Source organism: Monocercomonoides exilis (genome assembly GCF_001643675.1).
Source record: "Monocercomonoides exilis strain PA203 chromosome Unknown scaffold65-413564, whole genome shotgun sequence".
Classification (NCBI taxonomy): Eukaryota; Preaxostyla; order Oxymonadida; family Polymastigidae; genus Monocercomonoides; species Monocercomonoides exilis.
In genome coordinates this window covers 275370-302885 of record NW_027150610.1, presented here as the reverse complement: position 1 = coordinate 302885, position 27516 = coordinate 275370, and the positions used below count along the sequence as shown (strand labels likewise).

The window sequence follows — 27516 nt, the reverse complement described above, 5'->3', positions numbered from 1 at the left end:
ATAAGCAGACACAACAATTATTTGTGACGAATCGAAAAGCTTCAATAGTTTGAAATATTCACGTAATGATCATATTACAGTCTGTCAAAAAAGGAACTTCAAAGATCCAGAAACAGGTGCATGTGCCAATTCCGTTGAAGTGTTGTGGAGTCATTTAAGAGCGTTTTTTCCAAAGCATGGAGTCAGAAAAACATTCATTGAAGATTGCTTATCCATGTGGCTTGTTCAAAAGAATCTTAAACCAAGTTTTGCTGATATTTAGCAAAAAATGATTCATTTTATTCCAGAAGAAAAACCAATTATTGAGGATAAAGAAATTAATTTTTCTGAAAATGAAGAAATTCCTGATACTGACGATATTCTGCATGAGCTGCATGATGATGAAAAAGAAGAAGATTCAAATAGCATTGATGACGGAGAGGAAGCTTCAAATTATTCTGATGAATAAGCAGAAATTTTCATTTGATCAGCTTGAATAAAAGATTACTGAAAGTTTTTTTAAAATTTTCCGACAACTTTTTTCACATTTCAACACTTTATTAACACAAAAGAAATCAATAGAAACAAAAATTATCTTAATTCGAAAGTTCCGATATTCTTTTTATTTACCAAAATATTTTTTAACAAATGGAAGAAATTTGTTGAGTTATCACTGTGAATGCTGGGAATACTCTCAAAGCATGAAACAGAATCAAAACGAAATTAGATTAATTAAATGTGACATGATGAATAAATGAGATAAAAATTATGATTTGATATTTCAAAAAAACCAAAACAATCTTTCATTTTTCATTTAACATTTTTAAAAAATGGATCAATTTAAAAAATAAAACAAAATTAAATAAAATAAAAAAAAAATTAAAAAGATGAAAAATAAACTGACGGGCACTGACTAATGTGGATTTTCATTTTTCAACGCAACACAGATGTTTTAATAATATATATTAATTTGCTTATGATATCTTTCACTTAACACAAACATATTTCATCAAATATTTGTCGCCATTATTAAATAAAAAAGATCAGTTTTAAATAAAAAGATTCATAACCGATTGTAATTTTCTGAAATGAGCTTTAATGATCAGATGGATACCTCTTCTCAAGAGATGAGCGCATTTTTTAATCAATTTGTTATTCATATTCATGAGGTATTTGAATCAGTTAAAAAATTTGAAGTATTTATAAATTATTTTTTCAGTTGGCAGATGCTGTAAAACAATCGGAAAATGAATTACGACAACTTGTAGATAATCAAAAAGTGCGAATTGAGGCATTAGACTTACAAGTTGCACACCTTCAAAGAGAAAAACAATCTCACGATGAGTTTGCTCTATTTGTTTTTTTTTTTTTGAAGAAATTAATTGTTTTGCAGAAACTTTCAAGCATTACTATTACAGCTGAAAGAAGTGACAGACAATGAAAAAAAAACAGCAAATGAGCTTCGTGTGGTTCGAATTAATTATAAATTTTTGTTTCCGTTTGTTTTAATTTAAAATTTCAGGAACACGAAAAAGAAATGAAACTTTTAAATGAACGGTATATCAAAGAAAGAGAAACGCTTGTTCATCAGGTTTTTTGTTTTCAACATTTTTATTTTTTATTTTATTTTGATATTCGTCAGAAAAATGAGCTTCAGTCTTCAAATGATGTTAATAAGTTGAAATATCAATTTGAAGTGGATGCTTTAAATGAAAAGATAAAACGCCTTGAAAATGAATTGGAAACAGCTAATAATAATTTGATATCCGGAAATGAACTTGATGGAAATAGAGGAGGTTCTATCTTTGGAAGCAGAAGCAGTACAAACAAATTCATTGGGGTGATTGAAGGGCTAAAGCAAGAAAACATTGCTTTGAAGCAAAAAAATAAACTTCTTGAAGAAGAATTGCAAAAAGAAAAAGAAAAAATCAAAGAAATGAGCGAAGAAATTGCAGAGCAACAAATCAAACTTCAAAAGATGCACTCTCCGTTACGACAACATTCTTCTTCAAGGCATTCTTCTTCTCGCCCCACTTCGTCTTCGCCTAGTCATGCGAACCATCGACATCTCAATCATCGGTCGCGCAGTCAAAGCGCAAAGAGAAGGAAGAATAGCCGCAGCAGCAGATCAAGTTCAAGAACACTTTCTCCTCCAATCGCCTCTCCATCGTCTGTTTCATACAGCTCAGCCAGAGGCCATTCTTCTCATGCTCCTCATTCCTCAGACAGGACAGTCACTTCACTCAGCAGCAGCATCAGCAGCAGCATTTCGAGTGATATTTCATACGAAGAGTGTTCTTCGTTATCAGCAGAGGGCAAGCATCGCATTGATGGGCAGAGGACAGCTGCACAATCGAAGCACAGGGAGCAATCAGGGAAAGAGAACGACTTTGCGGACACTTCTGAGTTGTCGTCCACAATAGAAAGCACAAGCGGAGTTGAGAATTCGCTTTTGATGATCATCCCGAGATATTTGAAGGAGAAAAAGCAAAGAGACTCGCTTTCTTCACCAGATTTTGATGAAGCTGATAAAGGTGCACAATCAAAAATTAAGGAAAAGGACAAAAAAACACAGAAAAGTGGTACTTCTTCAAAGCAGCTTCCATCGTCTTCTGAAGCACGGAAAAGCAGCAAAAACAGAAAAGATGCTTCAAAAACACGCAAGCATAAAGATAGACAAGATAAAGAAGAAGAAGACGAAGAATTGAATAGTAAATCAGATCCTGAAAAAGAAGAAAGAGAAGACGATGGCAGTCTTCCTTCCGCTTCAAAGAGAAAATCGCGCGCTGCCATTCCTTCTGAACAAGAAAGCTCTGATTCGAGCGAAGAAGAAAAAGATGAAGAAGATTCAGAAGATGAGTCAAGTGCAGATGATTCAAGCAGCAGCGACGACAGCTCTTCGTCAGAGGAGCAGTCAAAAAGCGACGAAAGTTCGAAAGAATTCGAAGAAGAGAAAGAAAACCAGTCATCAAACTTTAAACAGGATCCAAAGCAAAGCAACAACATCAGCAGTTTCCATCCTGCTCCTATGGCTAATGATGTCCAACCGTCTCCTTCAGCACTTCCAGTGCCAAGCGCAGTGTCAGCTCCAACTTCATTTTCACAGCAATACCAGCAGCAGCAGCAGCAGCAGCCCTCTCTTTCCCAGCAATACCCAACCACACAACAGCCCACACTTCACAAACAGCCACAAATGTATCAATCACAAACACAAATGCCAGTGCAAATGCAAGCAATGAGCCTGTCTGAGCCACCGCAGCCGCTTCCATCCAGCGCCATTCCACCAGAAACGGCAGGTGTGCCTGTGTTTTCTGGAGCGAGCTCTTCGCTTTCTGCGCTTTCTCCATCACCTGCTGGAGATGCATCACAAAGATTCACAACGCCTTCTTCTTCTTCTTCCTCCTCTTCGTCTGCTCCTTCTTCCTCTTCTTGTGACAGCTCATCCACATCGATGCTGACTGATCCACAGATGCTTGTCTCGCTGGAGCTGAAGGATGCTGAGATTGAGTATTTGCGGGGAACGATAGAGAAAGTAGAGACAGAATATCAGCATGTTGTGGATGAGCTGCGGCAGAAGCTGTGCCAGGCGCAGCTGGACAGGCAGGACGAGCAGGTGAGAAGGATGGATGCTGAAAGGGAGCTGAATGAAGAAAGATTGCAGAGAGAGGGCTTGGCAGTGTCATCATCGCATTCATCCACAAGGGCGAAAGTGAGATGTTGTAAAAGCGAGGAAAGTGAGAGTGAAACAGAAGGATTTGCGGAGAAAGAGAAGAAAAGCAAAAAAATGTCGTCGAGTCGGAAAAGCAAAGAAGACAAAGAAGAAGACAGAGGAGAAGGAGAAAGAGAAGAAGTCGATGGCATTTCATTGCGGAGGATGCAAAGTGTTCTTTTGCAGCATCAGGCGAAGATTACGTCGCTGCGGGCGATTGTCGAGAAATTGAAGGATGAGTGTGTGCATCAGCAGAAGCAGGTGCGAATTCTAAAGGAGAACAAGAGGATTCTGCAGAAGGAAGTGGAGATGGAGAAGAAGATATCGAGCGACTGCAAAGGGAGGATTGAGAAGCTGAAGTATCACATGGACATTCTGATAGCACAGCTGCAGACAGAGCGGAAGGAATACGAGGAAGGAAATCGAAAAGTGAATGAGAAGGAGAATGAGTGGGAAAAGGAGAGAGAGAAAGACAGAAAGAAGATTCTGGAAAGCGAAAGAGAGATTGAAAGATTGAAAGCGCAGTTGCAGTTCAAGCCTCCTTCGGCCTCTTCTCATTCCATTCTTTCTGCTGCTTCTTCTGCCTCTTTTGCCTCTTCTTCTTCTCCTTCTTCATCTTCTTCTCTTTCTCCTTCTCCTTCCATTTCATCATCCAAAGCCACTCCAAAACCTGTTTCCAAACAGTCTGCAAGCCCTGCCGCTTCTCCAAAGAAGACTGTAGCTTCTCCTCAGACAACAACTGCGAAGCCAAAATCTGCTTCTGCTTCTTCTTCTGCTTCAAATTCATCTTCAACTCAGCCAAAAACAGCTCAATCTCCTTCTGCTTCTCCAAAAGTGGCTGCAAAAACAGCTTCGCAGTCAGCTACACAACCGAAAACAGCGTCTCAGCTTTCTTCTCCAAAGCCTGCAGTTAAGAAAGCATCCACAATTTCATCCTCACCTTCTTCCTCTTCTTCCTCTTCCTCTTCCACTTCACCTTCCACATCATCTGCTTCTGCTTCTGTTTCTTCTTCTTCTTCTTCTTCTTCAGCAAAACCTTCGTCTTCTGTACCAAAAACCCCTTCTTCTGCTCCAAAAGGCTTGGCAACACCGCCAGCCTCACCTAAACCTCCTTCAACGCCTTCTTCTTCTTCTTCTTCTTCTGCAAATAAAGCGACAACATCGACAGCTCAATCAAAATCTTCTCCTTCGCCAAAAGTCAGCTCTTCTCCAAAAGTTGCTTCTTCTCCAAAAACTGCCACTTCAAACAAGACAATTTCTTCTTCTTCTTCTTCTTCAACACCTCAATCATCTTTGCAAAAACCTCCTTTATCACCTTCTCAGCATTAATTGTTACAATTTTTTTTTTTAAGTTGCTTTTTCACTTCATCTGTGTGTTATACATCATTTCAATTCATTTTTCTTTGAAATTCTTAAACGGAGATTAGAATTTTAAAGTTAAAATTCTTCTGCAACGAAAAAAAAAAAAAAAAAAAAAAAAAAAAAATAAGGAAAAATTATCAAAAATATGAAAATAAAAGTAAATTTGTTAAAAGAATGGAAATGTTAAAGTGAATCTTGTTGAATGGTTGCATGTTAAGCACCAAAAAAAGGTGAAACAAAAAAAAATTGCAATTTTTTGTTTATTTCATACGTCAAAAAAGGGATATAAAATACGAAGAATTAAAACGATGTGCGAAAAAAGAAGGCAGCGATGCTGTGAATGAAATGAAATGGAGGCGAAGTGAAACGTGTTTACACAAAAAATCATGTTCTTGAAAAGAACAACTTAAAAATAGAATAAAATAAAATAAAAAAGCACTTAATAAACACGCTCAAATGAAGTGTATTGACTAGTTCCCAATCTAATTAATTGTTTTTTCCTTTACAAATATAAAATTTCTCTGATTGAATATCTTTCCAAAAAATAATTGCATTTCTGAACAGAAACAGAAAAATTTGAGGAGTTTTTAACTTAATTCTTTTTCTTTTTTCACTTTCTTCTCCTTTTCCTTCTTCTTTCTCTTCTTTCTCTTCTTCCTCCTCAAAAGTAAGTCGTCGCAGCCACTCCCAGTGTAGCTGGATCAATGTCCTCATCATCCTCTTCATTTTCCATATGATCTTCTCCACTCTCGCTCTCACTCTCACTCTCACTTGACTCTTCTGCCTCTGCTTCTCCATCGATTCCCAATGCTTTTTTCGTGCTTTCTTTGGTTTTCTTTTTCTTTTCTGCTTTCAGTTGCTCTTTTTTCATAAGTTCAGCATTCGTTTTCGGATCGATTTTGGAAAGATTCTCTGAAAACATAAAAAAAGAAAAGAAAAGAAACACAAAATTCAAATATTGATAATAAACAAATGCAAATAAATAAATTAATAAAGAGTCATTTATTTAAAATAGAATAAGAAAATTGTTAAAGCTAACAAATAATCACGTTTTTTTCACCTTCCTTCCCAACACAACGCAAATTCTTCTCCTTCCCCTTCATCCTCTTTCATACCGTGTGTATACACCCCCATCCCCCCTTTCACCGGCATGTATATCTTCGGCTCATTCGACGGCCCTCCCTGTAAGTTGCCTGAACTTATCATCTCCCCTTTCTTCACCATCATCTCCTGCTCGTCTTCCTGCCTCCATTCAACCGTGTAATACGAGACGATGCACCCAGAAATGCCCAAAAACACCACAAAAAACGAGAGGAAGAACACGATCACACACACTGGAAACACCAGGCCAGTAACTGTCTTCATATACAAATTGAAGACTGAATAAACTGACTTAGATACTAGGCAATGTGTGCTTGTATTCCCTTCTTCTTCTTCATCTCCCAATGAAAAGCGATTGTTGCTGGCTAAAAGGAGTTCATCTTGAGACAAGAGAAGTTGAAATGTCTTGTCTTTTATTTGAGCGTTGGATTCTCCTCCAAAATACCTTCCAGATCCAGAAGCGATGAAACCTTTGCTCCTCTTTCCTTTCGCTTCATTTATCTCCTTCATTCCTTTCACTGTCTTTATTGTTTTCATAGTCTTCATCACCTTCATCTCCTTCATTGCCATCTTCTCCTTCGTCGCCTCTTTCGTCTGAGGCAGTTCATTGTCCAGTCTGACCCCCAGGAACGTGCAGCACTCCTTTGGATAGCCAAGCGACGTGTCCTTCTCAATCGGCTCGAGTATCGTGATCGGGTTTCCGTCTCTGTCCACTTTCCCTGTGGGCACCTCTTTGAACGCCGTGTCGCACAGAGAAGGCATCGTCGTCTCCGTCACCAGACGCGCAGACTTGTCGTTCAGCACAAAGCCCACAATCCCGACGATGAACATGGCGATGCCCATGATGAAGTATACAACACCCATCACGATGATCGTCGACTGCCTCCCTTTCCCCATCAGGTTCTTGACTGCGCCGCATGTCGCGTAGATGCCAAAGGCAAGCAGAATGCCTCCCACAATGCATGCAATCACAAGCAGAGCGACAATACGGCGGAATTTTCCGACCATTAAATACAGTGTGAATATAATCACAAGTGCACCAAGAACCAAAATGGCTATTGACCCCACAGCAAGAGACGTGGTAACCACTTTACGAAGTCCAATCAGCTTTCCGGTTATGAACAGTTCAAATATCTGTTAAATTGTCGAAATGTTTTGTTACATAAATGTTTGAAAAAAAAATTAAAAAATACTTTATGCTTTTTTTCAAAAAAACACATACGAAAAAGAAGCTGCAAATAAATCCAACAATGGAAACAGCAGAAACTAATCCACGTAACGCCTGCAACAATATTTTTATTTCAAAAGTCTTGATATCGAATGCAAATGAAACAAACTGAAAGAACAGTGCACAATGTCGAACTTTTATCCTTTTCACAATTATGACTGAATTCTATCGACTATTTGAAATTAAAAAAAAAAGATGCAAAAAAAAAAAAGAGAGAATGAAAATTTTAGCATTAAAAATAAGTTTGACTTTTTTTTGCACACTGAGATAATTGAGTCTAATAGAGAAGGACTAAACAAAAAGATTGTCGAAACGATAAATAGAAGAACGCACAAAATCAACGATCCAAAGAAAAACTAGTTTGAAAATGATTTGCAAAAATGATGATTATTTGTATAAAAAACAAAATTAAAATTTTTAAAAATTCCATTTAGAATGGCTTTAAAAGCAAAATAGAAGCAAACAATTCTTTGGAAAAATCCAACATTAGTTACAATTGTTAGAAGACCAATTAAGGCAAATGCTAAAAGACCAAGACCCACCACAAGAAGCAAAAAGAAGAAAAAGTCAAATTCTTTTGATGATGCGAATGTATAAATAGATGCGATCGTAAGAAGTAGTCCAACAATTGCTATAATAGCATCTAGAACGAGAAAAACAATTGTCCAGAATCTACTGGGCTTTTTAATGCTGGTATCAATCAACATAAAAATCTAGATCGATAAACCCTTTTTTATTTTAATACTCATATTTTTTAACATTTCATAAAAATTTTTAAGTATTTTTGAAAAATGGATGAAAAACATCAATACGCATAAGTCTGACAAAGCCACTTTTTGCTCCAAAAGCACACCACTGCGAGCTCAGTCCTTGATTTCTATTCCAACACACACATTGAAGTGCAAGAGCAGCTATTGGGATCTGCACAGCCTGTCCAGGTTGGTCGTTAAAAGGCGGAATCATAAACGAAGATGGGAGCTGTCCGGGAGCTTCTTCACCCATTCTCCCCTGGCCCATCTCCGTTTTAGAAGGAGAAAGCATCTCCTTTGCTCCAAGTTCTCCTCCTCTCCCTTGTTGTTCCATTCCCACATTCACACCCATATTCACTCCCAATGCCTGCTGCTGCTGTTGTTGCTGTGACTGTGCAGCCACTGCTTGTGCGCTCTGCTGTGCTGACGATGGCATCATCATCACCAGCCCGTCTGAAAAGGAAACAGAAGCAGCTGCTGCAGCGGCGGCTGCTGCCACTGCAGACACTCCCACCCCTTTCTCCTCTTCTGCTGCGATCTTCTTCATCCACCTCTTCGCTGCTGCGTCTGCCGAGCGCATCTGAGAGAGCACACGTGTTTTTGATGCCCTGTGCATCTTGACAGGCATCGGCGGGCAGGAGAAGCAGAGGAGGATGTGCCGGGGCATGGTAAGTGAAAGAGTCTGGAGGAGAGGGAAGAGATACTGCAGAGGTAGCTGCAAGGGTTGGCTGACAAGGAGGAGAGGGTTGGAGGATGACGTGGAGGATGTGGAAGAGGATGTCGTGGTAGATGATGAGGATGCGGATGAAGGTGAAACAGAAGAAGAAGATGTAGGTGTAATAGCAGTTTCGCCGGGTTGTGGCAGTTGTTGCTGCGATGGCTGCTGAATGGCAGGAGGAGCCTGGCTCGACAGCTGGGCTTGCACAAAGTGGAGGATTGGGGTGAGAAGGCGGTTGAGCGTGGACTCGTTCATCTGAACAGCAAGTGGTGTCTGGGAGATCATGGACTGCTGCAGAGTGGTGGAGGAGATCTGAGATTCGAGGGTTTGGAGATTAAGATTGGGAAAAGAGGGTAGGTAGGAAGGAAGGAAGGAACAGAATGAAATGATAAATATAAAAGCAACAACCATTTAATGATCGCATTTAAAACAAAAAGAAATTTTAGTATAAATAAAATAATAAATAAGATTTAAATAGCACACAATTAGAGAAGAATGATTCGCCACTGACAGCAGCGTGGCCAATCCAGAAGTAGAGCAGGCAACAATCACACTCCCCGCAGCACTATATGAAAGTGCCCAGCATGGTGTATCAAGGAAATCAAACTGATGTGATGATCCAAACGTAATCACAATCCTCTCATTCACTGCTGAAATGCCTCCACCACCACCACCGCCTCCTCCTCCGCCTCCTCCTCCCATCCCCATTCCCCCCATTCCACCCAGCCCTCCTCCACCTCCTGATTCTCTCCCTCCTCCACCAACTCCAACTCCACCCACACCGCCTAATCCTTCTCCTCCCAGCCCCACTCCTCCATATACGTCTTCTCCCATCCCTGCTCCCATCATTCCATCCAGCAGCACATCTCCACTCCCATCTCCTCCATCTCCCCCCATCCCATCCGCATCATCTCTCTCTCCTCTCCCCACACCCCCTCCACTTCCTCCTCCACTTCCTCCATTCCCTCTTCTCCTCCCTCCCATTCTCCCACCAATTCCATCCTTCAATCTTTCGTCTCCTTCATCTGCAAACATCGGAAATCCTCCCATCTGTCCTCCACGCTGCCTTCCTCCTCCCATCCCCATCATTGCCCCGCTACCTCCAACTCCTACTCCTCCTCCCACACTTCCTCCTCCTCCAATAGCTCCATTGCTTCCTCCCCCACCACCTCCTCTCCCTCCTCTCTTCCCTCTCCTCCGCATCACTCTCCCAATATCTCCAAACCTGCCTGCCCCATACACTCCTCCCAGTGCACTCATCGACAAGTCCAGAGAAGGTGTGAGCCACTTGCTTGGCAATGCAAAGCTGGCATCCCGCATAGACCTCTCAATTGCATCTGAGGGAAAGACAAACACTCCTCTTCTGGGAACACGCACAGATGGCTGTGGTTGAAGCTGCACAGAAGAAGAAGAAGGCAGGGGAGAGGAAAGGGTGGAGTTCAAATTGCTCTGGGGATCGTTGAAGGGGTATGATTGACCAGTCGATCTGAAAGAGGTTGAGTCAAGGTTGGAGGAAGTGGAAGCAGAAGAGGAAGATGATGACGATGATGATGTTGTTGTTCCATTCATTGCACCATCCTGTCCATCTAATTTTCCAGTTTGTTGTTGCTGCTGCATTTGCAACTGCATCTGTATCTGTTGGCTTTTCTCTCCAAACCCACTTGAAAAGCTATACACTCCTCCTCCTTGCACCTCTGCTTTGATCTTCTCTGCATCTGCATCGTGTTCTGCCATTGCATCTCTCCCGATTGGCAGCAGAGGAATAGAAAGCGTCTCCATCGCAGGGAGAGTGAGCCACGGGTGCTTCTGCTCTTCCTCGTTCCATGTGCGTTCTGCATCTTTCATTGTCTTCAAGACGACAAAGCGGACAGTGTGATCTTCGAGTCCTACGACAATCACATCCATCTCAGGGAGAGAAGGGCGGGTGAGGGTGTTGGGGAGGAGGGAGGAGGAAGAGAGAGAGGAAGAGGAAGAAGAGGAAGAAGGTTGAGGTGATGAAGATGAAGATGATGGCTGTGGAGATGATGAGGTTGATGATGATAGAGGTGAAGAAGAAGAGGAGGAAGGAGAAGACGAAGGAGAAGAAGAGGATGAGGTTGAATCTGATGGAGAGCCAGATGATGACGATGATGATACTGTTGAGGAGTAATATGAAGATGCATTCACATTCATACTATCTGCTCTTGTCATCTCCATCCTTCCTGTCTCTCTGCTCAGCACAATTCCACTCCCTGTCCCACTCCCTGTTGAATTGTTAGAACCACTTCCTCCTCCATTCATTCCACCCACACTCCCCATCCCTCCTATTCCTCCTATTCCCCCAATTCCTCCCATCACTCCACCATCATATCGGTATGCATCTGCCGGCACCCTCATCCAATCCATGCACAAAATCCAGTTTCTGGCGAGTGTTTGGGAAATCGCACTGATCGAATCCGAGCTGAAAGTGACAAGAAACAGCCTGCCGTCGTGGCTGGCCACGCTGAAGAGAGAAGGATTGGTGGGGGAGAAGACACCGCAGCGGAGAGGGTAGACGGAGAGACGGAGGGTGTGAAGCGGGGGAAGTGAGGAGGGAGTGTGGAGAGGAGGAGAGAGGAGGAAGTATGGAGAAGTGTGAGAGGGAGAAGGAGAAGAAGAAGGAGAGGAAGAGGAAGAAGAAGGAAGATTTGAGGAAGGATGAAGATTGGAAGGACGAGGAGAAGGAAGAGGAGGGTTGAGGTGTGAATTAATGTTGATGTTAGTGTTAGTGTTTGAGTTGAATGAAGAAGGGTATTTTGAAGGAGAAGAAGAAGAAGAAGAGAGGGAAGTTGGTTGTGGAATGGGAACAAAAGAAGAGGAAGAAGAAGAAGAGGAAGGAATAGGAGGAAATGAAGAATTTGTGAAATGAGAAGGAGATTGTTGAGTTATATAAGATGGAGGCTGATAAAGAGAAAGGGATGAAGAAGAAGAATTGATATCTTGTGAAGGTTGATGAAATGATTGAATAGAATGAGATGGGTATGAAATTGAAGAAGAAGAAGAGGAGGAGGAGGAAGGAGGAAGAGGAGGAGGAGGAAAAGCGGAAGAAGAAGAAGAAGATGATGATGATGATGATAAAGGTGAAGCTAATGTTAATGAAGAAGATGAAGAAGATGAAGAAGAAGATGATGAAGACAAAGGAAGAGGAGGAAGAGATGCTTGTGAACCGAAATAAACAGGAGGAGGAGAAGAAGATATGGAAGATAGAGAAGAAGAAGAAGGAAAAGAAGAGGCGGGAGAAGGAGAAGAAGAAGAAGATTGTGATGGTGGATATGACATGTTTTGCATGGAAGAATAACTGCTTGTAGAGGAAGAAACAGAAGAAATAGAAGAAGCAGTAGAAGAAGAAGAAGAAGAAGAAAGATTAGCATTAGCATTACTATAAACATTATTATTAGCATTAGCATTATTATTAGCTCTAATACTAGCATTGTTTATAGCGTTGTTCAGTTCCCTCATATAAGGCGGGACAACAGACAGCTGAATCCCAGTGGAAGTGAAAGGGAACGCATCAACAGAAGAAGTGGGGCGGAAGGGGAGAATGGAATATTGAGAAGGAGAGAGAGGGAAAGGGATGGAGGAGGAGAAGGGGGAGAAGGGGGAGGATATGTGGAGGTGGGGGTTGATTTCTGAGAGGGAGTGGGAATGGAAGGAAGGTGGGCGAAGGGAGATGAAGAGGGAAAGAAGGAAAGAAAAGTTATAAATTACAAAAAAATAAATAAAAAGACAGATTGAAAAAAATAAAATAAAATAAAATAAAATAAAATAAAATAAAATGTCTTCTGAATAATAATAATAATAATAATCCTTATGTCACACACCCACACAGAACGGGAACAGCTCGGGTGAAATGTTGAACAAGGAGACAGAGCCGTCGCTGCAGACGCACAGCAGAATCCAGCCATTCTGACTGAGAGGACACCACTCAACGTCCCAGCACTCGCTGTTGGCAGGCAGAGAGAGGGAGATGGTGAGAGGGCGCTTGGAGGGAGGGGATGAGGAGGAAGAGAAAGAGGAGGAGGAAGAGGAAGAGAAGGGGGAAGAGGGGGAAGAAGAAGATGGAGATGAAGAAGTGAGAGAAGAAGAGGAAGTATTGGGAGACTGTGTATTAGAATGTGTGTTCTCTTCCTCACAGGAGGTTGACAGATGAATCAATGAAGGTGTGTGTGGTGAGTGTGGATGAGGCACAAGCGTAACATGTGCGGTGTTGCCGCTGGAGAATGCAAGTAGCCCCAAAATAGGCACAGGGGAAGAAGAAGAGGAGGAGGAAGAGGAGGATAATGAGGAAGAAGAAGAAGAAGAAGATGATGATGATGATGCTTCGTTGCAAGCTGCTGATTTCTGCTTGTCATCCATCTTTGAGGCAAAAAACGGGTCCATGCAATTACTGGAGTAAACATGGGGACAGAACTTGAGCGACCAGATGCACCCGAATCTGTGGCAGAGCCCAAGTTGGAAGAGCGGAGGGTGCTGAGGGCCTGAGGGCGAGTTTAACTCTCCACAATCCCAAATCTGGATGAAATTTGGCGCTGTGCATTTCGTGTGCAAATTGTGCGTATCACAGCTTCGAGTTCCAATAGCCAAAAAGTGAGGTGAATTTTCCGGCGATTGAGGAGAATTCGGGGCAAAATCCAATGACCAAACAGAATATCCAGGAAAAAACATTGCTCCCATGTTAATGTCTAAAAAAAGAAGAATACAACGGATTTTTAATAAAATAAAGAATTGCAATTAAATATGCATCAAAAAATTCAAACTTCGAAGATCTCTTGGACCTTTTGGTGGTAGAAAAAGTGAATGAAAAAGTTGAAATGAAAATAATTCTGCGTCAAATGGTGGAGGTGTTTGAGATTCTGTACCACTTTGAGACATTTGTGAAAGTTGAAATAGAGGATAACGATCTGAAGGGGTTGGCTGTGAAGATACATCTGAAGGTTCAGTTATTTCATTTGATACAGCAATATAATGGAAAGAGGATGAATCTGGAATGAACAGCTGAGGATCCCTAAAAATAAAAAGTTGAAATTAAATAAATATAATGCGTTTGTTCATTGATTTTTAATTATGAAGTCGCAAATGGTAAGTTATTGCGTTAATTTTTGAGCATCAAGTATATAAGTTTAAAACAGAATATATCATTATTAAATTTATGAAACAATCAAACTTAACTCTCTCGACTAAAGATGAATCGATCCAAAGAGGTGGAGACCCGTCAGTCCTCATTCTTTTCAACAAAAGGAGCTATTGTGGGCGAAAGCCATAACAGAGTTTTTGTGTAATGGAAAACGAAAAAATTACTTTCTTTCGATATATTCAATCTTGGATTATTCAATCTGCAAAAATTATAATAAACAAAAAGAGAAGTGAAACATTTAATCATTAGAAGCAAGGCTACTGAAAAACTAAACATTTATTCGAAAAAAAAAATTACTTCATGAACTTGGATATTGAAAAAACAAAGAAAAGCGAAACAAAACATTTTAATTACAGCAAAAAAGTTCGAAAGATCGTGAAACATAAATGCAAGTGTTTATATATGCAAATAAATGGATTCCTTTTTCAATTACATGTATATAATCTCATATTAATCATTTGAAATACCAATTTTGACTGGGAGCAGAAGATATAAACGAATAAAAGACTTTAAATAAAAGAATTGACATAAAAAAATGACTCGATTTCATTCGATATCTGATCTCACAAGAAGAGTTGCCAGAACAAAGTTGGCTTGCAAATATCTGTCAATGTTGAGCGAAATGCAAAGAGGTCTATTAGCCAAAGAATTCAATGGAGAAAAGAAAAAAACGAAAAAGATGAAAAAGTGAAATTATAAAATTAAATGAAAAAAAGAGATATTTAAAAGAGAACGAGGAAAAAAATAAAAATGACATTGCACATACTTTCCAGGCTGACTAAAAGAAAGAGTGATTGGGCTGCCTATGCCCGACGTGAAGTGAAGCAGAGCGCGAAACTCTTTCACACAGAAGATGAGCGAAAAGGGCTTTGAATACGAAGATGTCAAGGCGCTTGCATTCGAAGCGGAAGAAGCAGAAGAAGAAGAGAAAGAGGAAATTGAAGTGAACGAAGGAAGAGCGCTTCCTCCTTCAAAAGTTGTTCGCTTTGAAGGTGTTGTCATGATATCATTTTCTTCATCGCCTCTTTCCTTCATTCGATCACTTTTGCTTTCATCTGGCTCCATTCTGCCTTCTTTTTCGCCCTCTTCCTCGACTCTGTCCATCGAAGGTATTTCGTACTGAGAAAAATGTGGTGGTGCGACTCTTATTGTTATTGCGGTCTTCATCCTCTTTTCGGTGCCTGTGATATTTGTTTGTTTCCGCATGTACAAGAACAGAGCAAATTGAGAAAAGAGAAGAAAATATTTAAAAACAATGTTATTCGCTCAGGAAAATATTATCTTAACCTGGCTGAGATTCAACAAAGTTGAGCATTTTTATGCTGTCCGCTCTAAATTGCAGTTCAACTTCTGTCACTTTTGCAAGCGAAGGATGATCAAATACAGCTGGACTGCACTGGATCTATTTCAACAAAATTGCGTAAACGCAAAAAGTGATTAATGCTGAAAATTTGCATACTTTTCCTGGGGTGTTCTGTGCAGTTGCTGCATGAACAGCTCTTGATGATTCAAATGTCAATGACTTCGCTCGCACAATTCCATCTTAAAAAAAAGCAATTGTTAAATTTTTATGTGCATGCGCTTCAATCATACCTGAACTTGTGTATTGAACGACGACTCTTGGAGGTTCAGTTGTGATTCGAAGAATATATTTGCTTTCATTAGAAACATCAAATGGCTTAAAAACTTTAAGCGCAGATAAAAATTGCTAATTATTTTTTAAAAAATAAATTGTGCAAATTTATTATTAAAAGCATACTCTTAGTTGAATTTTACATCTTGTGGCATTTTCATCAATAACCGTGTAATTATCAAAGAATAATGAATGAAATGCGAATGAAAAAAACACAGAACGAGTAGAATTCACAATGGAAATATTAAGCTGAACAAATGTTTTATCCAATTAAATACTAACATATTCAAATGAATTCTAGCAAACTCCATCTGGGCGACCTCTCAAGTAAAGTTCATCGCCAATTTTTGCGCAACAAGTAATTGCACGGAGAAATATTCGTAAATTTTGCGATGGAATCTGCGCTTCCATACAAAAAAGTGGAACTGATTTCAAAAATGTTTAATTCTGGGCAACCCTTCATAAAAATTATTCTAATTCATTTCGATGGAAGTGTGGCTCATAGCCACAATTGCAAGCACGTTTGAAAAATAATCTAAAATATCTTATTGATGTTTAAATTTTTAACAATTCTAACTGTGCACTTCTGTTTTTCTGTGTAATTTTTAAAGATCTTTTGTTTTTGTGTGTGTCTTAATAACAGTAATTGTATGCTGTTGCAGACGCTCGCAAAAAATTGCAATAGATCCTGAAAGATATCCTCTTTTAGCACCTCGGAAAGTTAAAGACGATTCAAAAGCAAATTTGATTCAAAGAAACAATCAGGTTTTTTATTAATATATTTCCCAAAAAGACCCACATTACCTCATTCATAATTGAAACGTATATTTAATAGGCCGAAATTGCTGTTCAGTTGTGCTTGAGAAGCATTGATAAATGGGAGTATTCTGGTTCATTTGGATTAATAGGAACAAGGCTTGACAAACACTACTTCCAGGTGACTCATGAAAAGCAAAATCTACCTTGCATGGCCCAACTGATTGAAAAGGTTTGATTTCTAATGTTTGTGAGAAAATTTAAGATTTTTTAAATGAATCTAGGGAGAAGACTGTACTTTGCTGTTAGAAGATGATGGAATTCGCAAAGCTGTGTCTGCTGTTTTAACATCCATTCGAGTTTGCTTAAGTTATTTAATTTTCCAATTGAAAATTTGTTAACGGTCTCCTGGTTTTATGTGCTCATTGTTTTATTGACAACTTACAGCATCCACACATCATCCCATGTCTTCATGTGTCATTTTCTAAGTCGCGTGGAGGATCTCCATCTCTGCTTATCATCACGCCAATAGCAACAAATGGCTCTCTCCGTGACATGGGATGTTCTGTAGGCTTCAATCTTCTTTCGGAGAAAAAGCTCAAAAAAAGACCAACAATGAGCGAGGAACTAATTAGCGAGTTTCTGTTTCAGATACTCGAAGCAGTTCTGTTTTTGAGGAAGCATCACTATCAATGCGGGCACATCACATCTAGTAACATTCTAATACAGGGAAGCGAAACAGCATTGTACGCTTTGATATTTCTTTTTGATTTTTTGTTATCTTCTCTTTCATTGTCAATCTATTTCTAAAAATTTTTACAAATATTTTTCTATTTCAAATGAAAGTTTGACTGATTATTGGAATTCGCTGCTTGGAGTTTCTCCGCGCCCACAAATATTGCGAGATGCTATCGATCAAAGGGCAGAAGCTGGACTCTCTTCCGAAAATGAAGAGGAAGATGCTGAAAGTGCGAAGAAAGTGAAAGACGAAGACGATTCAGACGATGAAGAGAAGACTAAAAGTACATCATCATCAAGTGGCAGTGGAGATAACGCAGAGCAGTCATGCATAGAAAACATGCAACAGCCGCGAAAGTTTTTGCCTCTTTCGCAGATCGATCCTGATGTTCTCTCCTTTGCTGTTGTTGCTTATGAAATGGCTTCAGTTTGATTTCTCTGATTGTTTCTGACATTTTTTTTTGTGATTGTTATTATCTTATTTATTCAAAATATTATTTTTCACAGGGATTTGAGCTTACCCATCCTTTGCAGCTTCCTACTTCAATTCCAACTCATCCTCTTTTGCATTCATTTTGCACACATATTTTCTCGACCCCTCATTTGTCTTTGATATCTCTTCTTCTCCATCCATTTTTCAAGCAGCATATTTCTGTTACGCGCAGGAAAAACGCTGCAACAACACAAGTGAGTGATTCGTTCCTCTCTGCAATGAACCAACTTCGTTTGGAATTTGCAAGAGTGAGAAATACCTCGATATGATGATAATGTGCCCATTTCACATGTGTTATTTTTTTGTTTCTTTCATTTCAGCAAGGAGAGTTTTCAGTTTTCTTTTTTTAATTACAATTTACAAATGTGTGGATAATAATTTTGAAAATATCAAAAATAAGCATGAATCCAATATTTAATGAATTTCATCATGACATGATTTTAAAAAAGGCTGATGATTAAAAAGGATATTTGGAGAAATTTTGATGTTAAAAAAAAACCAAATCAAAAACCATAAAGTAATTATGATTAAACACTTGAATTCGAAAGATTTTTATAACAGAACAACATGTGGAGCTGATATTAAAAAAGTTATTGATTTCAGAAGCAAAATGGATTTTGATGAGTCTCATATTTGTGCATCTATTAATTTCGACTTATCAACGGAGGTTTTAAAGCTCTTAAAGAAAAGCGACAAAATAAATTTGGATTCGATAAACACACAGCTAAAACAAAATGATATCATAAACATATTATTGAGTGCTCAAAACTCGGAAATATTAATCGTTGGGGAGAAAGAAATTGGTATGTTTTTAATTGAAAATGAGTTTTTGCGAAATGAAAATTTTTTGAATTTTGAATTTTCAAAGAAATACCTTTTTGCCTAGACGATATGTTTAAAGAACTTATTGCAGTCCAATACTGCTTTATATTAGATGAAACATATTGTAATTTTAATAAAGTTTATCCGTTTATCTGCACTTCGCCCTTTTCCATTACATCTCCTGAAATAAGGCCTTATTTATGTCCATGTGAGATTGTGCATAATCTCTTCCTTGGGCATTATCCTAAATTGGATTCAATTGAATTTCTTACGCAACTTGGAATAACACATGTTTTGAATATATCACTTGAAAATGATTACACTTTACCTGAAGGAGTTTCAAGAAAATTCATTTGCGTAGACGACATTGAATCTGTGGAACTCGATTTTGATGATGGCGTTCAGTTTATTTCTCGCTCGCTGGACAAAGGAGGACGAGTTCTAGTTCACTGTTATCTTGGAATTTCAAGATCTTCATCAATGATCATTGCTTATTTGATGTGGAGGTATAACATACCTTTAAGCAAGGCGCTAGTTTTTGTGAAGAATCGAAGAAGGATAATTCGACCTAACGATGGGTTTTTGGAGCAGCTGATTGAATATGAAGCGAAATTGAAAGAAAGCAGAAAAGTGTGTCAAGTTGAAGAAAGCAGAAAAGAAGATTGTGAAGATCAGAAGAAAGTTTGTAGAGAAGATTGCAACTTCGATGAGGGGCATAAAGCGAATGACGAGATGTCTTGCTCGTCTTCTTCAACTCCATCGGAGACTGTTTCGAAAGGCAGCACTGAAGAAGAAGAAGAAGAAGAAGTTAATTTTGATGAGATTCCATTCCCTCCAAATAAAGAAGAAACTGAGTGCTTGTTGGAAACTGTGAGGAAGCTACAGGTTAAAAGGGGAAAGGGCAAAATGAATTCATTTGAGAATTGTGTGATTTTTTGAAATGTTCACCTTGAGCAATTTCCAGTTATTTAATATTGGACAATTTTTAACTGTAATTTTAGGAACATATTTGAGAATATGGTTTGCCTTTTATTTTAATTTACATCTTCTTCTTTTTTTTTTCTTTTCTCTTCTTTTCTTTTAAATCTTATTAAGCCAAATTTAGTTGAATTTTTCTAATTTTCTTTCATTTCTTTTTTTAATAATTTTGAATTTTTATTTTTTGTCTTTCTTTTTTTGTTTTTGTTTTGTTTTTGTTTTTTTTTTTGTTTTTTGTTGTGGGATGATGTGATTGTTCTTTGCAATTTATTTGATCTTCTCAATGATTCAAATTCAAAAACAAATATTATTTTAACAAAAACGATTTTTTTTTCCCAAATGTTTGCATATCTGTGAGCTTTGTGCCATCTTATGAAATGAATTTCATTTTCTTTGAATTATTCAAAAACGACATTTTAATTTGAAATGGGAAGAAATTTTTTTCGATATGATTATTGTTCCGTTCTTCACTTTCAAGTATTTTCCTCATTTTTAAATTTTGCAATATTTTTTTGAAATGGGAATGAAAGACTTTTAATGAAAAGGTTTTTGAAAAAGTTTGGAACAAATCGTTGTTTTTTATATTAATGAAAGAATTTTACCCCAAATGGGGCACAATTCTTTCATTTATGAAAAAAACTTCAATTTGTTCCACACTTTTTCCATAACCTTATCATGAGAAATCTTTCGTTCACATGTCAAAAAAACATAAGAAATTTTTCAAAATTGATAAATTAATTAAATGTGCAGAATGGAACAAAATTCATAAAGCAAAAAATATCGTCCCAAATCGTTAAAAATAATAATAATAATAATAATCAATAAATCAAAAATATTTTCTTAATAATTATATTAAAAAACTCGAAATTATTCATCTTTCTTTTCTTCTCCTAAGTTTTCTTTCCTTAGTTGCTCAAGTGATTGCATGAACATCAGCATTTTGGAGGTTGTTCCCATTGAATACGGAATTGAGGCTGTCTTGAACTTTTCTTCACTAATGTATTTTTTAAAAAATAATAAAATAATTATCAAATAATAGATAGAATAAAGAAGAAAAAGAAAAAGAAAGGAAAGGAAAGGAAAGGAAAGGAAAGGAAAGGAAAGGAAAGGAAAGGAAAGGAAAGGAAAGGAAAGGAAAGGAAAGGAAAGGAAAGGAAAGGAAAGGAAAGGAAAGGAAAGGAAAGGAAAGGAAAGGAAAGGAAAAGGGAGGGAAGGGGGGTGGGGGGGGAAGGAATAATAAAATAGAATGAAACAAAATAAAATAAGAAAGAAATAGAAAGAAAAAGAAAACAAAAGAAAACAAAAGAAAACAAAAGAAAACAAAAGAAAACAAAAGAAAACAAAAGAAAGCAAAAGAAAACAAAAGAAAACAAAAGAAAACAAAAGAAAACAAAAGAAAGCAAAAGAAAACAAAAGAAAACAAAAGAAAACAAAAGAAAACAAAAGAAAACAAAAGAAAACAAAAGAAAACAAAAGAAAACAAAAGAAAACAAAAGAAAACAAAAGAAAGCAAAAGAAAACAAAAGAAAACAAAAGAAAACAAAAGAAAACAAAAGAAAAGAAAAAGAAAAGAAAAAAATACATGTATAAAAACAAAGCTCTACAATAAGCGAATTCATTCTGCAAACATTATGGGCTTTACTTTCTCTGGGATTGTTGTTTCAATTTCAAGTTGATACCACATGTATGTTGGAAACTTCGAAGGTGAAAGCAGCAAGACATAAATTCATTTAAATAAACATTTCAAAATGGAATAATTTGGAACGAATGCGATTTTTCATTAATAAATAATTAAATAAATAAATAAAAGAAAGAGAAAGGAAAAAAGAACGAAAGAAAGAAAGAAAGAAAATGAGAGAGAGAAAGAGAAAGAGAAAGAAAGAGAAAGAGAATGAGAAAGAAAGAAAGAAAGAAAGAAAGAAAGAAAAAAAAAAAAAAAAAAAAAAGAGAGAGAGAGAGAGAGAGAGAGAGAGAGAGAAAGAAAGAAAGAAAGAGAGAGAGAGAGAGAGAGAGAGAGAGAGAGAAAGAGAGAGAGAAAGAAAAGAATAAATTAAAAATCATGAAATAAAAAAAAATTTCCAAAGTCGAAAACATTTCAAAATAACAAAAAGAACGCTTCAACAAAATGAGAATTTCAGTTTTTCAGGCAAACCGTTGACTTGTCAAATTCCAACGTTAATTGCAAAGTTTCGTCTTCTGCTTTTTCTGCAACTGCTGATGATGACTGACTGCAGCTTTGTGTGCTTGATATGTTGCACTCCCACTTCACTTTTGTTCTTTGGGTAACGAAATTTCCAAAGTTTTCAATCATTCCAATTGATGGTACAAGCTCTTTGAGTACGTCTATTGGTTCGCTTACAGGAAAAAAAATTAGAAATAAAGAAAACCAAAATAATCATACCATTTAACATCTAAAATATTATTCGGATCTTTTTCTATCAGATCTGCAACATCATTGCCTATCGTGCATTCAATCTATTTTGATAAATTCTATTTATACATGTGAAGTTGAACAAAATAATCATTCCTCATTTGTTCTTTTGATCCCTGATGATAAACATATAACTACAATAAAACAAATTTTAAAAATTAACAATAACGCTTAACCATCAATCAGTTGAGGTGAATGCTTAACGGTAATATAGTTGCAGTTATCTGTCCTTCTCAATCTGAAGATAATTTTTATTATGAAAATGAAAGAAAGTTTCGCTTCCAAACCTTAGCGAAATTTTCTTTTCATGCATTTTCTTGTCTACGTCTATAAGCATTATCTAATTTAATTTTTGGAAAACAGAAATAGCTTTTCGAAATTAAAATTTTTAATTTTTCTTAATTCACACATTTCTTTGATTCTCCACAATTCTATCCCCGGGAAATAATGATAAAGCTTCAAAAAAAACTTTTTCCTCGGGAAAATCAAATTTAATTTCCACTTCCATCAAAAAACAGTCTGTTTCGAAAAGCCTCTCAAAAACAAAATTTAAATTAGGGGTCAATAATTCATGTTTCTATGAGTTCGCCTGAAACGACAATTTCATCATCATTGCTAAATGGTGCATTATGGTCGAGTGAAACAGGTGGCAATCATGTTTATGTCAAGTGCGTATTTCTTGGCGATATGTTGTATGAATCTATTATTGAAAGATGGTAATTTTTTATTTTTTCTACCCTTATAATTAAATGCAGTGTTGGGAAGACGTCACTTCTTAATCAGTACATATCAAAAAAGTTTCAAAAAAGGTATAAAGCTACATTAGGCGCTGGTTTGCTTTTATTTCAAAAAATGAAGTTAATGATTTTTTCTATTTCACAATTTGTAAAACATAACAACTGATATAATAGACTTTTTCGTTCAAGAAATTTTGATAGGAGATGTTATTGTTGTTCTGCAGGTTCATTTCTCTCTCTCTTATATTCAAATTCATAACATATGTTTCATTTGAATTAGATTTGGGATACAGCAGGACAAGAGAGATTTCGAAGCCTTGGAACATCTTATTTTCATGGAGCAGATATTTGTTGTTTGGTATGTGATAATTAAGATCTTGCTAAAGTTGATTGAATACAAAATATTATCGTTATTTAGGTTTTTGACGTATCCAACCGTGAATCGTTTGAGCATGTTCAAACTTGGCATGATTATTTTCTTTCTCAAATGTCGGAAGATCAAGCTGAGGAATTTCCTTTCATAATTATCGGGAACAAAATTGATAAACCGGTCTCTGAGCGTGCTGTCTCGTCTGCTGAGGCTGAACGATTTTGCAGACAGTTAGGAATGGGCCATCCATATTTCGAGGCTTCTGCTAAATCTGGATTTAATTTGGATGACAGTTTGAAATTTATATTATCATTATCTTGATAATTTTCTTTATTTTGATTTTTTATTTTTTGTTTTTATGAACATACCTAATTCGAACTTGTAACTGAAAAAGTTTTCACAACAATTGCGACAATTACACTTCAAAGGAAAGAAACAGAGTGTGAACTTTTATATTTTCATCTTTTCTTATATAATGTTATTTCATGATTATTTTTAATATTCTTTAAATAATTATCATTTCAATTCCCTGATCAAAATTCAACAAATAACCTTATGGAATCATAAAGACCCACTGAACCTTCTTTGCAACCTGTAGAATTGGAGGAACAAAAACCTTCAGGTTGTTGTTGAACATTTTCGAACAAAAATAGGGAAATTTTTTTGATCAAGATCAATATTGGCTTTAGCTTCATAACGAATACATAATTAGCTTCAATTTTCAAAGTCGTTGAGTTCATTTCATGATATGAAATTCTTTTTTCGTTTTTAATCTTGGAGTAAATTGTTATTCTTTAAAGTTTTTTCATCGCGTTTTCAGTTTATTTCTGCATTAAGATCCGTTTGTGCTTTGCTTTACGTTGAAATCATTTCAATAGGATATTGAATTTTGATTTTTATTATTTTGAATCTTTTTTTTCTTGTTTTGTTTTTCATGTTTTTATTAGTAATTCATAATTTTGAAATGTTAATTTTTTCCTGAGTTAAATGCCTGAATAATCCAAATATATCGGTACGTTCAGATTTCTTTGAAACTTCGCTGTTTATTATAATGCATGTTGTGCATAAGTAATATGAGTATGACAAATTTCGGAAATGTGTCTATGGAGAATAGTGTGTCACAAATCCGTGAAATGTCATAAATCCGGGACAATGGAAAAATTTCAACTTTTAATAAACTTTTCGCCTTTTTATTTGTTTGATATTAAATAAAGGAAGCGTTTGAAGAATAATAATTGCTTTTTTAATATTATAGTGTTCGCAAAAACCCTTTTTCTTCTTATTTTGTATTTGAAAGAAAAAAAGAAGAAAAAGGGTTTTTGTGCACACTTCTCGGAATAATGAAACTTGAAGGATATCAATGAAACAAAATAATATTTATTAATCATTATTATTCTGTTTCAAAAGTTTTTATTTCACTCCAGGATAGTTAACATGTATGAAATCAATGGATAAATTGACGATGAAGTGTTTTAAAAGAGAAAAAAATAACCAAAACTGAGAGAGTTCAAAACACAAACCATTTTTTATCCTAAAAATTTGTCTCTTTTTCTTAATATACGTACACATACATTTCACGTCTTCGCAAAAATACTCTTTTTCAAATAAGAAAAGTCTTATTTCGAGAGAATACCTAATTTGAAAATATCAGATGTGAAATTATTTAAGAAATTATAACTTTTTTCAGCGTGTTCATTTTTATATGGTTGTTTGTCTTTGGAAAGTTATTTTGTATTCAAATGCTAGATACATCCCAATTGTTTCACAAACCAATATCTTTGTGAAAATAAAGATGAAGATGTCTTCAATAAGCCATTTCATATTTCAGTGTTCATTTGTTAATGTTCAAAAAAATTTTCAGATTAGATAATTATGAAAGAGAAATTATGATTTCAAATATTATCACCCAGATCAAAGTGATTATAGGATCAATATTTTTTGTTTTTTATATTTTCTTTATCAATTTAAATCTTATTTTAAAAATTTTCATGCTTTCATCACTAAGGAATCATAATTAACTGAAATATCTTAAATTTATTCTTGGAATGATATAATTGTGAAAAATAACTGATGGACTTTTTGTTGCAGAATGCCCACTTCTCAATAAAAAAAAGCAGTTATAAATTTTTCAAACACTTCTTTTATTTAATTTGAAATAAATGAATGAACGAAAAGTTTAACCAAAGCTGAAATTTTTCCATTGTCCAGGGTTTGTTACACAGGAAATATTAATTAATAAGAACCTTTGATCAATAATTAATTTTTTAAATTTAATTAATAAAAGATACTGATATGGAAAAAAAAAGGATTTTTAAATTTTCAAATAAATAAGATTATTTGCAATTAAAATTGAAAAAAGAATAAATGTCTATGCTGAATTGTTCATGCATCATCATCTTCTTTATTATCTTCATCAAGTTCTTCTTTATTTTCTTTATTTCCTATATCTTCCTTATTTCGGATTTCTTCAATTAAAACATCTTCTTTAACAATTTGAACTGGCACGCTGCACTTTTCAAAGAATGGAAATGTATTTATCTTGTTGGACTTCTAATAACGAATTGATGTCACTGAAAACATTGTAGAATTATCCTTCATTGACCTGATCTGTGTTCCAAATCTTGTTGAAATGCATCGCATCTGTTGGCATTATCCATTTATTGCATTTGTTTTCAAGTCAGTTTCACAGTCTCTTGTTTGTTCTTTGTGGAAAATTCTTTGATAAATAAATTTTTGTGCTTCAAGCAAAGAATAATAATGCCATTCATCTTGTTATATGAATGCCCCATTTTTGACAAATCTCTGGATATTTGTTGAAAACGGTTCCATTTCTTTATCAGAAACAACAACCATTAACGGTTTTCCGTCTCCACCACATTTCAATCTTTCCATGCATCCTAAAATCCTCACTTGCTTTTTCTTTCATTTTCTCCAAATCGTTTAATCACTTTCCACTGTTATTCCTGCTCCTCCAATAACTTGTTGTCTTTCTTACCACATTTGTGAGCGAGCTCACCGAATAAAAAATCCCCTTTCTCCAACTGTATCTTATATAATAAAATGATTCAAGTGAATTGTTTTGAATTGAATGCCAGGATAGAGCTTTTGCAATATCAATTGAATACAAATAATTTTTTGTTTTCAATTTGTGTGAAAGATGGACCAGATAGAAACCGTTTTTTTTTCTTTTTATTTGAATCAAGTCACTTATGATAATATTTGAATATATAAATAATATTCGAAAAAACTTGAATAATACTCATTAAAAGATTCATAACTCAATTCTTTTTCAACCATTCACACATTCGATTTTCATTGACAAATGTGTTGATCGAATGAAATGAAAAAAAAAATCTTAAAGATAATAAACACTCATATTTGATTAACAGAAAATCAGTAACTTTTGAAAAAATAATATGAGTGATAATTTTTGAAAAATTTTCTTTTATCAGTGTGCAAAAGATTCAAAAACATTTTTTCATAAGACAACATATATTCATTCTTGCTCCAAATGCAACATAATAATTTCAATAGCCGATGTTTGAGGTGAATTCTTTTGGAAATTATCAGATTTCAAAGATGATAGTTTTTTTTCAGTTGAATCAGATATTTTTATGTTTATTAACAAATAATATTTATTGGGATTCAAATTTTCATCCTTTTAATGAATAATAAAAAAACAAAACATTTTGATCACTTTCAGACACTCAATCAGTGTTTTATTTAATTCAAAATATCTTATATTAAATAACACTCAAAATGAAAAATTTCTAATAAAAAATTAAACAATTTCGAATAATTTGTTAATTTATTTCGAATAAGATACACCAAAAATTATTCAAAGTCGAAAAACTTTCAACCAAAGTCGAAAAACTTTCAAACGAAATCGAAAGTTTTCATTCGAAGTCGAAAAACTTTCATTCAAAGTCGAAAACTTTCATTCGAAGTCGAAAAAGTTTCAATCAAAGTCGAAAACTTTCATTCAAAGTCGAAAAAGTTTCAATCGAAATCGAAAAAATTTCAATCGAAATCGAAAAACTTTCAAGCAAAGTCGAAAGTTCGAAATTTTTCAAAATTTCAAAAAGTTGACAAAATTCAATAAAAGTCAAAAAACATTTTTATTGTTGAAATATCAATGATATTTGTTATTTTCATGATTTTTCATCTTTTTTCAGATGTTTTTCTTTGCCTTCTTTTGTCCAATCACAAAAATAAGAAATGTGAGAGTAATACTGATGTATTTTTATCTTATTTTAATTGAAAGAACACTGCTTTTCAAAAGATTTGCATAAAAAATAAATATTTATATTTTTTCACAATAAATGAAAAATGATGCATACAACATTGGCTCTCTTATTTCGCGTTTTTCATATCAAAAAACTCATTTATTGTAGAAGGAAACAAATGTTTAGTGTTTCGTTCAGAGTTTATTTTTGAGTTTATTTTGATTCGAAAATTTCAAAATATGCAGAAAACAATAACACAAACATTGCTAATAATAATCACAAAAACAAAAGAACAAAGATCCACTTCAATTGAATTCTCTTTATTAAACGTTTT

General features: G+C 35.7%; 7 protein-coding genes across 7 annotated transcripts; 4 read left to right on the top strand and 3 right to left on the bottom strand.

The window, feature by feature from the left end:
• The first annotated feature begins 1024 nt into the window (after positions 1–1024).
• On the top strand, positions 1025–5296 carry MONOS_12148 (uncharacterized protein). The gene is made up of 5 exons (XM_067864743.1): positions 1025–1148; positions 1199–1323; positions 1373–1448; positions 1502–1570; positions 1622–5296. Exons 1-5 carry the CDS (start codon positions 1068–1070, stop codon positions 5015–5017), a joined length of 3747 nt encoding a protein of 1248 aa, XP_067719201.1. The 5' UTR covers positions 1025–1067; the 3' UTR covers positions 5018–5296.
• Positions 5297–5695: 399 nt separating this feature from the next.
• On the bottom strand, positions 5696–14087 carry MONOS_12147 (uncharacterized protein; the record flags this gene model as incomplete). The annotated part of the gene is made up of 11 exons (XM_067864742.1): positions 5696–5962; positions 6166–7285; positions 7374–7433; positions 7489–7551; positions 7643–7735; positions 7844–8069; positions 8233–9158; positions 9330–12493; positions 12686–13546; positions 13622–13869; positions 14029–14087. 11 exons carry the CDS (start codon positions 14085–14087, stop codon positions 5712–5714), a joined length of 7071 nt encoding a protein of 2356 aa, XP_067719200.1. The 3' UTR covers positions 5696–5711.
• Positions 14088–14162: 75 nt separating this feature from the next.
• Positions 14163–16069, bottom strand: MONOS_12146 (putative cell cycle checkpoint control protein RAD9A). Its single transcript, XM_067864741.1, has 7 exons — positions 15938–16069; positions 15758–15880; positions 15592–15706; positions 15458–15540; positions 15286–15400; positions 14765–15179; positions 14163–14632 (listed from the first exon to the last, which is right to left on the bottom strand). Exons 1-7 carry the CDS (start codon positions 16040–16042, stop codon positions 14545–14547), a joined length of 1044 nt encoding a protein of 347 aa, XP_067719199.1. The 5' UTR covers positions 16043–16069; the 3' UTR covers positions 14163–14544.
• Positions 16070–16117: 48 nt separating this feature from the next.
• Positions 16118–17887, top strand: MONOS_12145 (putative PX domain-containing protein kinase-like protein; the record flags this gene model as incomplete). Its single annotated transcript, XM_067864740.1, has 7 exons — positions 16118–16152; positions 16243–16396; positions 16467–16619; positions 16672–16746; positions 16835–17133; positions 17234–17552; positions 17633–17887. The coding sequence occupies 7 exons, from the start codon at positions 16118–16120 to the stop codon at positions 17885–17887; spliced, it is 1290 nt and encodes a 429-aa protein (XP_067719198.1).
• Positions 17888–18509: 622 nt separating this feature from the next.
• Positions 18510–19379, top strand: MONOS_12144 (putative Dual specificity protein phosphatase 19; the record flags this gene model as incomplete). Its single annotated transcript, XM_067864739.1, has 1 exon — positions 18510–19379. The coding sequence occupies one exon, from the start codon at positions 18510–18512 to the stop codon at positions 19377–19379; it is 870 nt and encodes a 289-aa protein (XP_067719197.1).
• A 906-nt stretch (positions 19380–20285) lies between these two features.
• MONOS_18328 (uncharacterized protein) lies at positions 20286–22357 on the bottom strand (the record flags this gene model as incomplete). Its single annotated transcript, XM_067871338.1, has 7 exons — positions 20286–20412; positions 21047–21114; positions 21571–21772; positions 21820–21877; positions 22026–22087; positions 22137–22189; positions 22259–22357. 7 exons carry the CDS (start codon positions 22355–22357, stop codon positions 20286–20288), a joined length of 669 nt encoding a protein of 222 aa, XP_067719196.1.
• A 71-nt stretch (positions 22358–22428) lies between these two features.
• On the top strand, positions 22429–23589 carry MONOS_12143 (Rab7b; the record flags this gene model as incomplete). The annotated part of the gene is made up of 7 exons (XM_067864738.1): positions 22429–22541; positions 22605–22681; positions 22761–22810; positions 22867–22944; positions 23005–23248; positions 23351–23396; positions 23526–23589. The coding sequence occupies 7 exons, from the start codon at positions 22429–22431 to the stop codon at positions 23587–23589; spliced, it is 672 nt and encodes a 223-aa protein (XP_067719195.1).
• Positions 23590–27516: the final 3927 nt, after the last annotated feature.

What these genes read in the sequence shown, in the direction of transcription:
- MONOS_12148 (XM_067864743.1), top strand. Translation starts at nt 1,068, where the DNA reads ATGAGCTTTAATGATCAGATGGATACCTCTTCTCAAGAGATGAGCGCA. An exon ending in TTGTTATTCATATTCATGAG is followed by an intron (nt 1,149 to 1,198) that starts GTATTTGAATCA and finishes TTATTTTTTCAG; the next exon opens with TTGGCAGATGCTGTAAAACA. An exon ending in GAAAAACAATCTCACGATGA is followed by an intron (nt 1,324 to 1,372) that starts GTTTGCTCTATT and finishes ATTGTTTTGCAG; the next exon opens with AAACTTTCAAGCATTACTAT.
- MONOS_12146 (XM_067864741.1), bottom strand. Translation starts at nt 16,042, where the DNA reads ATGGAAGCGCAGATTCCATCGCAAAATTTACGAATATTTCTCCGTGCA. An exon ending in GATGTAAAATTCAACTAAGA is followed by an intron (nt 15,707 to 15,757) that starts GTATGCTTTTAA and finishes AAAAATAATTAG; the next exon opens with CAATTTTTATCTGCGCTTAA. An exon ending in CTTTGTTGAATCTCAGCCAG is followed by an intron (nt 15,180 to 15,285) that starts GTTAAGATAATA and finishes CAAATATCACAG; the next exon opens with GCACCGAAAAGAGGATGAAG.